The 13,865-nt window shown below is 34.2% G+C and overlaps 1 protein-coding gene across 1 annotated transcript; it reads right to left on the reverse strand.

Annotated features, from left to right (window-relative positions):
• Positions 1–12,793: 12,793 nt before the first annotated feature.
• Positions 12,794–13,768, reverse strand: LOC123307219 (probable 39S ribosomal protein L24, mitochondrial). The gene is made up of 2 exons (XM_044889439.1): positions 13,286–13,768; positions 12,794–13,202 (listed from the first exon to the last, which is right to left on the reverse strand). The coding sequence occupies exons 1-2, from the start codon at positions 13,674–13,676 to the stop codon at positions 12,844–12,846; spliced, it is 750 nt and encodes a 249-aa protein (XP_044745374.1). The 5' UTR covers positions 13,677–13,768; the 3' UTR covers positions 12,794–12,843.
• Between the last annotated feature and the right edge of the window lie 97 nt (positions 13,769–13,865).

Here is a 13,865-nt window from a genome sequence, read left to right on the forward strand (position 1 = left end):
ATGGGAATAAATCTCATATACGGTGAGTGATAATAGGAAAGCTGTAAGTTGAACAGTTCTTCCAGAAATTAGACTAGCTGGTAAAGCTTACTGATAGCAGACTTTTCGCCTATTATGCCTTGTAATTGTGGAAGATTTCCTCAATTTTTTTCCAAAAGTGGCTTTTCTAGAGAGAAAATACATATTGATTTAATGTTCCCAACTCTTCACGATCAGTCCTTTTCAGGGTATGTCATTTTTATCTTGACTTGCCTAATTATTGCCATTGTCCTTCCCATTTCTTTCCTGTATGGAATGCAAAGACTGTGTCAGAACCATAATGTTGCAAAACGGTCGATATAAAGTAGATAGCTATTCGGAATGGGATATTACTGAAAGGTTCATAACTATTAAGGCCCTTTTAACAAAACTGATCCGTCTCTTTGTATTCTCACCAATATCCATGTAATATTATCGTTTATAAACATCATAAATCAACAGCATGCGACAATACCAGTGTGAATTTATAGTCAGTCGATCTTTTCAACATGAATATCCAGCGCCTCTTCAACATGAAGTGAACTTGTACTGGTTGCACTAAAGCCAGATCGATTAATAATGTTTTTCTCGGTGGGTGGTTACTGAAATCATCTAGGCGGATCTCGTTGCATTTGAGTACCTTTCTGATATTGGTAATTTGATCCTACAAGATCTGTCCTGCAATGAAAGCACCAAGGAAGTTAAAATAGTAGAATTACCATGTTTTAAATCTATGAGAATTACCAAGAAAGCCTTTTTCACACTTTAGTTTATCTGTGTGTTTGGAAATATTGCCAATATTATTTCTTCTTCTTAATTAAAGACCTAAAAAAATACAAAATGTTTGGATTGACAGCTATGGCGTCTGGAAACAATTTGGTGCCATAGAAAGACACCAGACATCGAAAATTCATCTGGAGTCCTGTCTTACTTCTCAACAGTGGCGACAACATGAAACAATCGATGAAGAACAGGAGTCCATGATAAAAATTAAAAAAATCTTTTTGGCGCCAAATACTTTCATCCAGACTACTTGATGTTACTCTGCCACTTTAAATTTGTAATTCAGCCTTTCGTGGCAACAGGGATAGCAGATAGCAGATAGCAGTGATCCAAGCTCCAAAGGAAACTTTTTTAAGTATTGCTGAGTTATTAGGGAATTAGGGGATTTTACAAGAATTGTAAAGTAAACCAAAGGCCAGATGAAATACTTAAGTCCAAAAATACAAAATGAGCTTGAAACTCAAGATATTTCAAAAATTGACCAAATGCCGTTATTGTATGATCGAGTAGATGGTAATCAAACTGCCTTAGCAATTTCCAAGCAAATTAGAGAAAATTTGCTGCAAAATGGATCCCCAAATGTTGACCAAAAGCGTGCAAGTGTAGAAGCATCACGTTCGATCTGTGCTCCATTTGAAAACGATGTAGACTTCGTAAACCGAATTGTTGCTATGGATAAGACTTGGGTGTATTTGTACGATCCAGAAACAAAGCAACAATCGATGGAATGGCGACACTCTGGTTCTCCTGGACCTAAGAAATGTCGTGTTCAAAAATCTGCTGAAAAAGTTCTTGCTTCAGTTTTTTGGGGTTGCCATGGAGTAATCATGATTGATTTTTAGTTAAGGGTAGAACAATAACTATTCGACATTACTGATCACTCTACGGGACAAAATTAAAAAGAAAAGACGCAGGAAGCTATCCAAAGGTGTTTTGTGGTTGCAGGACAACGCCCCTTCACACAAATATCATGTTGCCGTCAAAAAAATTCGTGATTTATGGTTTAATTTACTAGAACACACCCCTTATTTACCAGATTCCAGATTTGGCTCTGACTATCATCTCTTTCCTCAATTGAAAAAAAGTGTAAAAGGTCGTAAATTCTCTTCCAACGAGGAGGTAATAAAAGCTGTGGAGGTCTGGTTTGCAGACCAAGAAGAAACATTTTTTTTGAAAGGTTTAGAGACATTGCAGTTTCGCTGTAATAAATGTATCCAATTTAGAGGTGAATATGTTCAGTAATAAAATATTTTGACATCAAAATTTTGTATCGTTCTTCAGTAGGCTAAGAAATTTTCAATATATCCTCGTTTACATATCCGCAAAAAACCGTATATAATTATTGCCTACTTTCTAGCCTCGATTATCAATTTGTAGGTTCAACTGCAATAGACAGTTTTTCGTCCTTGATACATAAATTACTAATCTACACATTCTGTGCAAAGATTTTATCTTTGATTCCGTAGTTTTATGATACACGTCAACTGTCATCTACCAGACATCCAAATACTGTTTGCTTCTTCCTTCAACAATAAGAGTAGCACAGTTATTCACTTGTAAATCGCTCTGACATTCTCTACGTTGAAAATCATTTCATCTAGATGCATCTTAAAATGTTCGGATCTTCTATGATTGCGAATTGCTTCAAAACATTCTCTCATAACTTCGAAGCATTATTCGAAACAATATGTAAGCCTTCTGGCCACAATGATATGAAAATATGAATCTGTACTCTTGTCGAACTGGCGTGAAGAGAAAATGTAGAACGGAGTCGGGTCCTTTATCAACCCAATAAAAAATGGAAGCCCTCCGAAGGAACGAGGCCATAGAATCGATTGAAAGTGCAGAATATCGAGGCGCCAGCGTGGCTACTCTCCTCGGCATCCTAAACTTATTCATCTCATCTCATTACTTTCAAAATAAAACTGGCTTGGGAAGCAGGGGAAATTTTGTTTATAACAGCGGCGCTGGGATACATAATTTACAGTTTAGTCTCAAAGGATTTTAGTAGTGACAACTTTTCATGAAGACTTCGTTCGGTTGAATCTACAGAAGATGATCATTCCAGCTCGATAATTCCCTACAAGAAGGGAATATAAAGGTAGTTCAAGGCCCTATTCATTTTACGCAGATTTTAACACAAAAATAAAGAAGTTTTATATGCAATTGTGAAGTTAGAACTGTGGGTCGTGGTTATGAGGATTGAAAGTAATAATAAATTTGAGTAATAATAATTCTTAGGGTACCGTAGATTCGGGTGACTTGGGACGATTGTTGAATTCAACTTGTCATATATCCAAAACGGTGACCTATTTTTATCTGAAAAGGAGGTTCGAATATGCTCAATGACTCAGACTATTGATTAGGATATATATCATGCTTCAGAATTCGGATATAAATTTAAAAAAAAATAAAATATACTTGTCCCAAGTCACACACCGTTTGGGAGGCTTGGAACACAAGTTGAAATACATTTATTTCCCAACTCTCAAATGAAATAGGTGACGTGGGACGGTGTATAGTTTTGAAAAATTATAATTTGCGATAATACAGTTGAAATTCGGTAAGGAAATTGAATGATAAACCCCTATTACAGCGAAAGTAAATATATTGCAACTCAAATCTCAAAAAAACTAAACAAAACGAGAGAACTTTGATTTCTTTCATTCTTTGGTGATTCCTTTGTGGAAATAACGTAAATAATAATATCCTGCGAAAAATCGGCATATTTCCTGCTGCCAATGCGCCGCTTGTATCTATTCGACATTGTCCCAAGTCACCCTATGAAACAACAAAATAAATGAATGAGATCCGTGTTGCCGTTTGATTTGTAAACAACCTTGTTTCATGACATATCTAATATCCCAATATCCCACATATCCAGAAGAAAAATTACACATGCACAAAATGAAACACATGAATAGGACACTAGAAAGTATAAGGGCCATAAAAAAACGCTCCTGAATTCGTTAAACGCTCTGGTCACGGCAAACTCAACAGGAATTAATTGTTAAACTAACCGAAAAGACGCTACACAATCTTATAAGTTTGTCCCTTCATTCATAAATGGTAGGAAACAAAGAAATCCAAATATTATAGACTATAATCTGAAGAAATCTACAACGGGGGTAATTGTCCCAAGTTACAGGACTGTCCCAAGTTACAGGACTGTCCCAAATCACCCGAATCTACCGGTGATTGGGATTAATAATCATTATACATAAAATAATAAAAATGAAGAACTTCCTAGAAAAAATTAGAAATTTCAAAATGTCAACATTACTGTTAGAGCAAATCAAAAAATTTGTAAAAAAATATGAACCTGAATATGAGAAACAGGCTGCATGGTCCACTTTTGACAGATTCCACATATTATCTGCAGGCAGATCAACATATTATAAGGGTACAAATATTTTAACAGCAGATTCTTGAGGTCAAAAAAAACACTTTTTTCCCTTGCCATTTTTTCCGAATCAGCTTGGTTTAAGAGACAAAGGCTGCATGTTGAAAAATCATTAAAACAATGTGATTTTTGTTCTATCCCACAAACGTTCTTATCGAATGAAATGAATTACGGAATAAAGTTTTTCATTTATTTGATGAGTCTTTTTCGAACGCAAAATATCATCCATGTCTTCCAGTGTTTTGATTATGACCATTACGTACCATAAAAATACCCAACTCTTGAAATTGAGTTGGACACTATCTAATGAACATTCGAAGGCTTTGTGAAATAAAAGTATTCCTCATATTTTCTCATATAAGGCTCTGTTTTCGATCAATTTGATGTTCAAAAACTAAAGAGTATCTGTGAAATTTGACAAATTGTGCTTTGGCTGAATACAACTCTGTTTAAGAGATTCACAGATGGGTAATGTCAAAGATTCAGCTAGTTATTCTGAAGGTAATTTTGGCATAGATCATTATGAAAACTCAAAATGGCCATATCTTTTTGTCAGGGCCGAATCGGAAAAAATGGTATAGGAAAAAAATTGTCAGTCATATCGTGAAAGATCATATCATGAAAGTTGAGTATAATAAATTCAGCTCCAATCGTTTGCCGAATATACTTCAATAATCAATTTTTACCAAAAAAAATTAATAGTCGGAAAACTCAGCTAGGAGGTGCGTTGACTAATATAGTTCTTTATTTTCGTACCAAATTTCATCGATTTATAGCCAGTTGTTCTGGATAAAGCCATATTTTTATGCAAGATCCCAGGCACTCAAGGAAATAATAAACCAAGAATCAAAATGGCGGTAAGCAATTCAACGTTCTGCATATCTCTGTTCATAAATTCAACAAATTTCTGAAATAAATCTTGCACTCGAACTGATCCCCAAATTAATGCGAGCTTGTGGTAATTACGTGGAGTGATGTTCAACTACATCAAATAAATACGTGAATAATTCGGTATTTATGACACTGTAACTTTCGCAGAACTGAAGTCTCTTCCGAGACGCAAGTGGTATATAATTCGGCAGGACAGACCCGTAGTCGCCTAAAATTTGAAGGTTTTCAAGGTTCATAAAGGTCCAATGTTCTATTTCATAATCACTGCTCAACAATTCATGGGGATCACTGACTTACCAGAGTATTTTCTGTTGTATGTTATTCCTTGTATTCTTTTCAGAAAAGTATGAAGGATTAAAGAGTTTCATTCAAAAAATTTCATTGAGAAAATGTAGGTTCTAATATCGAGAAAATAATTAAATGAAGAGGAAAGTCTGTGAAGAAAGCATATGGTATTTTCATGCTACCAAATGCAACTTACTACAATTTATAGATTTCAGAGGGCAAGAGCATAATAAAGCATAAAAGAAATAGTTATAAAAACCAATTTAAAATATCCCAGGATTTCCTAAAAGCACACATGTATTTGAAGAGAGATCACCAGATATGTGCACAAAATGGCGAATGCGTTGGAAGAAAATCTTTTGATAGAAGTTACCTACATCATTTAGAGAATATGCCAACTCCGAAATGTTTTTATTCAAGATCAATAATACTTTTTCGATAAGAGTTCAGACTTACATTTATCGGCACTTTTTTATTATGATTTGTCCTATACCGGGTGTCCCAGAGCTTTTAGGCCAGCAAATATCTCAGTTACCTGCGGAAAAAAAAAATTGAAAAAAATACTTGTCGTAGGAGACCATACGCTCTTTCATGCAGCATAGCAAAATCCACCCCCTGACAAACAACCCCCGAGAAACCACCCCTAACTTTTGTTTTTCAAATGGCACCCCCATGTTTGTTTGGCTTCAACTGACAGCTCTTTTTAATTCTCAATCAATGATATATCATAATATGTAGTTGTAAAGATAGTCACTCGATAAAATTGAATTCGTTTGTGGGTACTGTTAATTGGACTGATCGAATTAGTCCACATTGTAGAGACAAGAAAAAGTGGATGTTGAAAAAAAAAGAGTCAATAAAATGTTAGAACTCTTTGTGTGGCAAGTGCTGGCCAACATTTTGAACATTTTCTTTAGTATAATGTTGCAGTAACAATACAGCTGAGCGTATAAATTCGTATTTCATTTGTATTTTTATTTTCCATAATTCTGCATGCCATTCTAGCTACCATGATAAATCATTGAATGAGAAATGAAAAAAACTGTAAGTTGAAGCACAACAAACATGGGGGTGCCATTTGAAAAACAAAAGTTAGGGGTGATTTCTCGGGGGTTGTTTGTCAGGGGGTGGATTTTGCTATGCTGCATGAAAGAGCGTATGGTCTCCTACGACAAGTATTTTTTTCAATTTTTTTTTTCCGCAGGTAACTGAGATATTTGCTGGCCTAAAAGCTCTGGGACACCCGGTATACCCGCCTTTGTAGTGTCTTGAAGGATCAATAAAGTATGTATTAGATATCAATGAGTATTAAAAATGGGTTCAATACTCAATGGTATTATACATTAGAATAGAAAACACCTATTTTTAGTTATTTACAAGTTATTACAAATAGCTAAAAGAAAATTGGGTCGAGAAAAATATGAAAATTTACAATATACATACATTCTACAAAATAATCCTAAATCATAAGGTTCCAATTGTAGTATCATTTCATGTATTGCAATCTATTGAATAGCTTTAGGCATGAATAGTGGCAACACTGGCAACCCTTCTCAGTCATTGTGAGGGTGCATACAGGGTGAGTCTTTGACTCGTACAAATATTTTAACAGTAGATTCTTGAGGTCAAAAGAAACACTTCTTTCCTATATCATTTTTTCGATTCGGCCCTAATAAAAAGATATAGCCGTTTTCATTTTTCATAATGAACTGTGCCACCCCTGTAAAAACAAAATTATCTTCAGAATTACTGTCTAAATCTGTCACTACACATCTGTAGATTTTTTGAACACTGTTGTATTCAGCCAAAGTACCAAATATTTCGAATTTCACAGATACTTTTTGAATTTTTAACATCAAATTACTCGAAAACGGCGCATTATACAAGAAAATATGAAGAATACTCTTAATTTACAAAACTTTCAAATATTCATTAGATGGCGCCCAACTTAGTTTGAAGAGTTGGGTTCTTTGAATTTTTGGTATTTTATGGTACGTAATGGTCATAATGGAAAAACTGAAAGACGTGGGTGTTCGAAAAAGATTAATCAAATAAATGATAAACTTCATTCTGTAATTAATTCCATTCGATAAAACAAAACCGTTTGAGAGCTAAAAATAACATTTTAATGCCTTATCAACAGCCTGTATTTTTTGAACCGAGTCGGTTCGGAAGAAATAGTAAAGGAAAAAAGTGTTTTTTTCAGTTTTCGTTTTGTTTCAGAATGGTGTATCAAGAGTACCTACTTTTTTCTAAGGAAATAAAGATTGAAGAATATATTGAGCTCAATGGCTCAGAGATCATCCCCAAGAGAAATAGATAGATAGTAGAAGAAGGCCACTGAATGACTACCATGCTCCCCAGACTTGACACCTTCAGATTTTTCCTCTGTGACATTCAAAGTTGGTCGTTGAAAAACACAAGATGTGTAGAAGAATCAAGGAAAGAGTAGAACGAACAGCATGCCCAGAAATTCAAATTTTCCAAAGCTTAGGGGCCTAATTTTATTTTTGCCTACAAAGTAATGATGGTTCTTAAAAAATTTTATGGTAAAAATTTGTCAATAATTTCATGTTTCATTGCAACTCTTGCTATCATAACTTTTCTGTTATTTCAGATTTATTTTTCGGGTTTACTAACAAAAAGGTTAAGTGTATGGAAATCGAATTACCTTTAAAACAAGGTGTCACTCAATCCCCCTTCCCATTTTAGGGGTTGCTGTCTACCCGCTCACGGGGTTGATAAAAATTGATTATAACTAACCATCCGTATAAAATGTCCTCCTAGGAAAAAACTTTTACCTTTTTTTTCTAATTTTGCATGAGGATCGAAATATTAAGAGCTGTAGAAATTCTGGTGTTCCTTTTTAAGTATAATATAAATATTCAGAATATTCTACAAATATTTTCAAATTGCATAATTAAGTGAATAGTGAATAAATTTTGCGCAATACATTTTCTGAAAATTTCGTTGGAAACAATTTTTCATACTTTCAAACGTTTTTGAGAATCATGGCGACGAATATACTGGGATTCTACATTGACCTTGCCCTTTTGCATGTATTGCTAAGCTCCTCGCTCCCATCACCCTCTAGCTCGAAAAGGATCAAGAAAGTTGTATAGAATTTTATTGTCTACAACTTTCATAATGTATACAAGAACGATTAGAGGTACAGGAAAGGAGATATTTAAAAAAGAATATTGTGATCATCTTCAAACAGTCAGATTAAAAAAATTTCCCTGATTAGCGTCAGATTAATCAGTTAACACATCTGCAACACCAAGATTAACCATCTGTATGAAGATCTGACACGTTCGAGTATGTACAAGTAACGATTTTTCTTGCATTTTCATAGGACCGCTGTAACCTTGCGTCACGTCCGAATTGTCAGTCTCTTCAGAAGTAGCTCTCTTTGGGTTCAATTAACATATCCTCTGAAAATCTGACACGCTCGAAAAATTTTTTTTAACATTTTCAACTCTTTCTTCCGTCTCGTGGCCAGTCCCACTACGTACACTGTCAGATTATAGATTAACATGAATTTATTATCAGAGACACGTTGAGCATATACAGTATCTTAATCTGACACGCTCGTGTATGTACACCTGACGACTTTTTTTTTTAATTTTTTGAAAACCTGCAGACGCTTTCCCCACTGATAGTGCATATATCATAGAACTTTTTTTCCTTTCTTCCATATAATCTTCAAAATACACTAGTTCCCCACCACGCTCGAGTAAAGCCCGATTCAGCATCGTGGGCTCCCCAACTACTATAGTGCAAAATATGTGTTTGGCACTGTAGTGGTTACCAGAAAATCTGTTCTTGATGAATTGCGATTTATTATGAGTCCACTATTATTAATATCTATGAAACAATATTCATTGAATAATTCGAGTTTGAGTTATAAGGAATTTGAAAAATTTACATAACATGAAAATTCATAAATAATATCCTCTGGTAATTTGTCATATGCTATCAAAGAAAATTTTCCCAAACCGCATCAGTAATCTTCTTCCTTCGCAGTGGTACGAATATTACGAGTTTGACTCTGTACGCAACATCCATGTTGATGTATGAAGGGGATCTCAAAGATCCGAGAGCTCGAAGCCTGTTTTAAAGTGCTCTGCCTTCTCCTTAATTATGAAATATGCTGGATGTTTATACCGTATCGAGGTAAATTAACAGCAAGGCAAAAATTTCTGGATGGATTTCAAGAAAAATAAGTGGATATTTCTTAATTTCTTTGCGTTATATATACATATGAATACGGGATTTGCAAAGTTCCGGTAAAAATCTGGCGGATATAAATGAGCGACGCGCTAAAAAAAAGTCAGTACAAGATAGAAGTAATCTACGAACACTACGAATAATATTCACATATATGCAGGTGAATGAATTATGAGGAGTGTATTCTACAACTGTAAATGAATTAGTAAAGGAAAGCTTAAGAATTTTCATTACAAAGTAGGTATTAGTGACAATTTGGTTTCAAGTCAGATCGTGAATTTTATTCGATTATCTGTTTTCCATATTGAAAATTTGTATATAAACATGAAAAGAACTAATTTCGAGCTCAATTTATAGGTAGGTGTTCAATAATTGAATCAGCAGTTTGTATAAAATTTGAAAAATAGCCGCAAAATATTATTGTCCCAATAAATAATTGGAATTAGTTGATTTTCAATTGTTATTCTGCACTGCTAGTGAAAGTGAAGGGTTTTGAATTGAATGAAATATAATTTCAACATCGATGAGATCATAATAGAATATAAATACCTACCCATCACATAATTATTCGAAGACATGCAAATTTTATTCAAAGAGCCCTTTTGTCTCATTTTACTCATTTGAAAATTGATCAGTAGTTATGTTCATTTTAGGCTAATAAATTCGCCAACGATGATAATATCCGAAAAAACCAAATGTTAAGATAAATTCATGCAGCAATTTGGATGAATGCCTCGATATGCATTCATGAAGCATGCCTCCCATTTGTATTTAAGAATAGTTTTCCCATATCTCGAAATGCAGTTGAGTTACTTTGCAATAATTGTCGCAGCTTTCTGTACACAGATCTGGCTCTCAGTTCCCTGCAAGTTTTGCAATTAACAGTTTTATTGCTCCTTCCAGCAGTCATACAAAATCAACCTCATTAACTAATATTAAATATACATTATGCTGAACTGGAAGTTAACAACTTCTTCAGTGGATACTGATTACGTACGTGTCTTGGATTTTTCCGTTCCTTAAAGCTGAAGGGGCAATTTACCCTAGTCGATAATGCAGCTCTGCTACGTTAATTATATAGATTCTAGATCAACATAATCAGAAAATTGCTCATAACTAGCGTGGTAAGTGGAGTATCAGGACGAAGAAAAGAAAAGCGAAAGCTTTTGAAAAAAAGTAATTCGACCATATTTAGTTTGTCAAATGTCTCTATTTGATATTCTCTTAAGAGCCATGGAAACTTATTCATTACAGAAAGAACATAATTAAATTTCAACATATATTGAAGAAAGGAGGTGTGGTAGTCACTCCTGTATACAATGCTCAAGTTGGTATAAATTTTCCTTTATTGGATCGGCAGCGCAGTACAACAGCTGCTAAAGATCGCCTTTGATCATCAATATTAGGAGGAATCCCATATATATTCTGTATCCGTGCTCAATATATCACTGAGTCTTCATCTATATAGTCAGGATAAAAAAATTATATTAACATATATACCTAATCGTCTCACCTAATTTATAAGTAATCCTGCATAGGGAGCAATCCCATCAGCAGAAACTTTATATACGTGCACATAATAACCGTTATCAATAATCATTTCGGGAGGAAGAGTATTTTCATTAAGGAGTTAATGTAGCGAAAAGGTACTTCAGGTATTCAACCCCGAATAGTTCAATCTAGTGAGAATATTAGCTCTAAACCTAGAAATTAATTACGAAACATACATTCCTGCAAGAAGGGCCACACTATTAGAATTTCGGCATGAGCTGTTGCTGCGTTAGATATCCGAAGAGGATTTAAACGAAGCAATTAGTTGAAATTCGAAATACCTATCTTTACATAGTTAGCGGCACATATGTAGCATGAAAAATGTGAAAAATTTCATCAAAAATCGTGGATAAATGATAACTCTGCTATCTTAAATATACTCATCCAGAAAAGTTGAGGAGGAAGTTCAGAAATTTTGTTGCAAACGTTACCGTTACAAAAGTCACCATTTTTGCTCATCAATTTTATAAATTAGGGTAACCTAAATGTTCACTCAACTATGTTACTCATTTTTTGTCCATTTTAAGTTGAAAATTCATTTTGAGTATGTCACAAAATTTCTGAAATTCCTCAACTTTCGTGGAGTACTATATTGAACGGCAGAGTTATCATCTACACAATAAGTACGGGACTGATGAGCAGACAGAAAAACAAAACAATTCACTGCAGAGTCTTTGCTTTTACAATGGTACATACGAGCATATAACTGTTTGAGTTATTTGGAAAACTAAGTGCGCCCTGAAAAAGAATGTAAAGTAAAAACAATTCAGGAAAATTGAAACAATTTCGAGTTCGTATGATATTGTTCGGGGTAAAACCGCTATCATAACTACCGTATTTTTGGCCCATTTTCACGCTGGGTCAAACAGTTCATCTCATACTAATGGTGACAAATTTTGAACAGACCAATTTTATTGGCGACTTTCGAACTAACATTTACAATTGTTATTGATATCTCCATATTCAAAGCCTATGATGTTTGTAAGGTGCTCTCTAACCATTAAGTTTGATAGACCAGTGAATAACGGATCATTAATCCCTAGTGGTTTATGAATGTCAAATGCTCCAAGAAACGTATACTAGATCACGTATATGATCACTTTCTGCAGCGATCGTGGATAAATTAACTATAACCCTTTTGAAATTTCAGTTCATTATAATTATAATTAGTTTTCAAAAAAACGTTCAACGAAATTTCCTCCATCCGCCGCGCCGTGTTTGTGCTTTTTCTCTACTGAAATTTGATGTCCCTGCAGTTTCATCCAATTTAATTCTTTGATCATATCAGAGAAACTCAAGCAAAAAGAGTTGGTAGTTTCAAAATTTTCAGTTTGATTGTTATGCTTATATTTATACCTAAACCAATAATTTACCAAAAAATATTTGACAATTTCATAGTACCTCAAGAAAATTTCAAGTTCAATAACTATTTGGATTTGAACCTGAAGGCCGGCAAAAAATAAACAGGTAGGTATTCTATATGATATTGGAAGTACACTTCTAATATTCAAATTAAATATTCAGAATTACCTTGATTGCTTTTGCTAGTACATTGTTATATATTAAAGTACAACAACTACTGATGACTTCAAATGAAATTACTTGATTAAATCAGGAATAAATAAACACAAATACATTGTTTTTATTTTTATTCTTTCTTTTCAACTTATACTATAATTAACTTAGTACCAATAAGACTTGGCAGGTACACGATCCTCTTTGATTCCCATTTTTTCCATTATTTCCATTTCGAATGTGCACAGCTTTGGCTCAAAGGTTATCTTGTCCACTTCAGCAGAAAGAGTGTCTTTGGGTTGTTCCTTGTAGGTGGATTTACTTTTATAATCCCTTGTTTCTTCATTTGTTGCAGGAATAGGAATAATTCTTCCAGTTCTTGTGGAAACCCTCACTTTTTCACCTTCTTCTGTATACCTCCACTCAAAAGACGTAGGCTTTAAGTCTGAAGGGTCTACTAGTACAACTTGCGTTGTAACCAAGAGGGGTTGTTCTTTTTGATAATACACAGTATTTTCTTTAGTACCTGTAAGATGAAGGTGATAGAAAAATTATCAATATAAATTTCAAATATCGAATGGTACTAGAGATTAGTATCCATTATCATACCCATCTTTTCCAGTTTACAATTCAGTCCTTCGACTAACACCCAGTTCCTCTCCTGAATAATAGTAGATACAAATCCCTGTTTTCCCTTATCTTTTCCTTCTAAAACTTCCACACGATCACCTCTGAAATAACTCCATTCTTTCAGTGGTTCTACCCAAACCTTAGGGTGACATTTTCCAGCAGCATTTTCCTGTTGAAATTGCAAGGACCATGAACGGTCCACTGTGTAATTGAATTTTTTCCTCTTAATTTCTGTGTTTGGCTTGTATTGTGGTCCCTTAGGATTTTTCCAATAAACTTGTTCTGTTGCACGTTTTATATATGATTCAGGGAGATTCGAATATTGATTCGACCAATTTTTCGCCTTGGATAGAACACTAGACAACCTCATTTCTGATTTTTATGGGATATGGGCTTCTCTAGAATTATTCCTGAATTAAAAAAATACTGAACTTTTCTCTTGACGTTTGTGATATTTATAGGTTAGAATTTGAAAATTCACAGCTGTTCGAGCGGATCTTGAAGTAGCATTGCTGCTGCCATCTATTATCGAACAATCATCTTTCGTGAGCCATTCAAA

This window comes from Coccinella septempunctata, chromosome 2 (genome assembly GCF_907165205.1).
Source record: "Coccinella septempunctata chromosome 2, icCocSept1.1, whole genome shotgun sequence".
In the NCBI taxonomy this organism is placed as follows: domain Eukaryota; kingdom Metazoa; phylum Arthropoda; class Insecta; order Coleoptera; family Coccinellidae; genus Coccinella; species Coccinella septempunctata.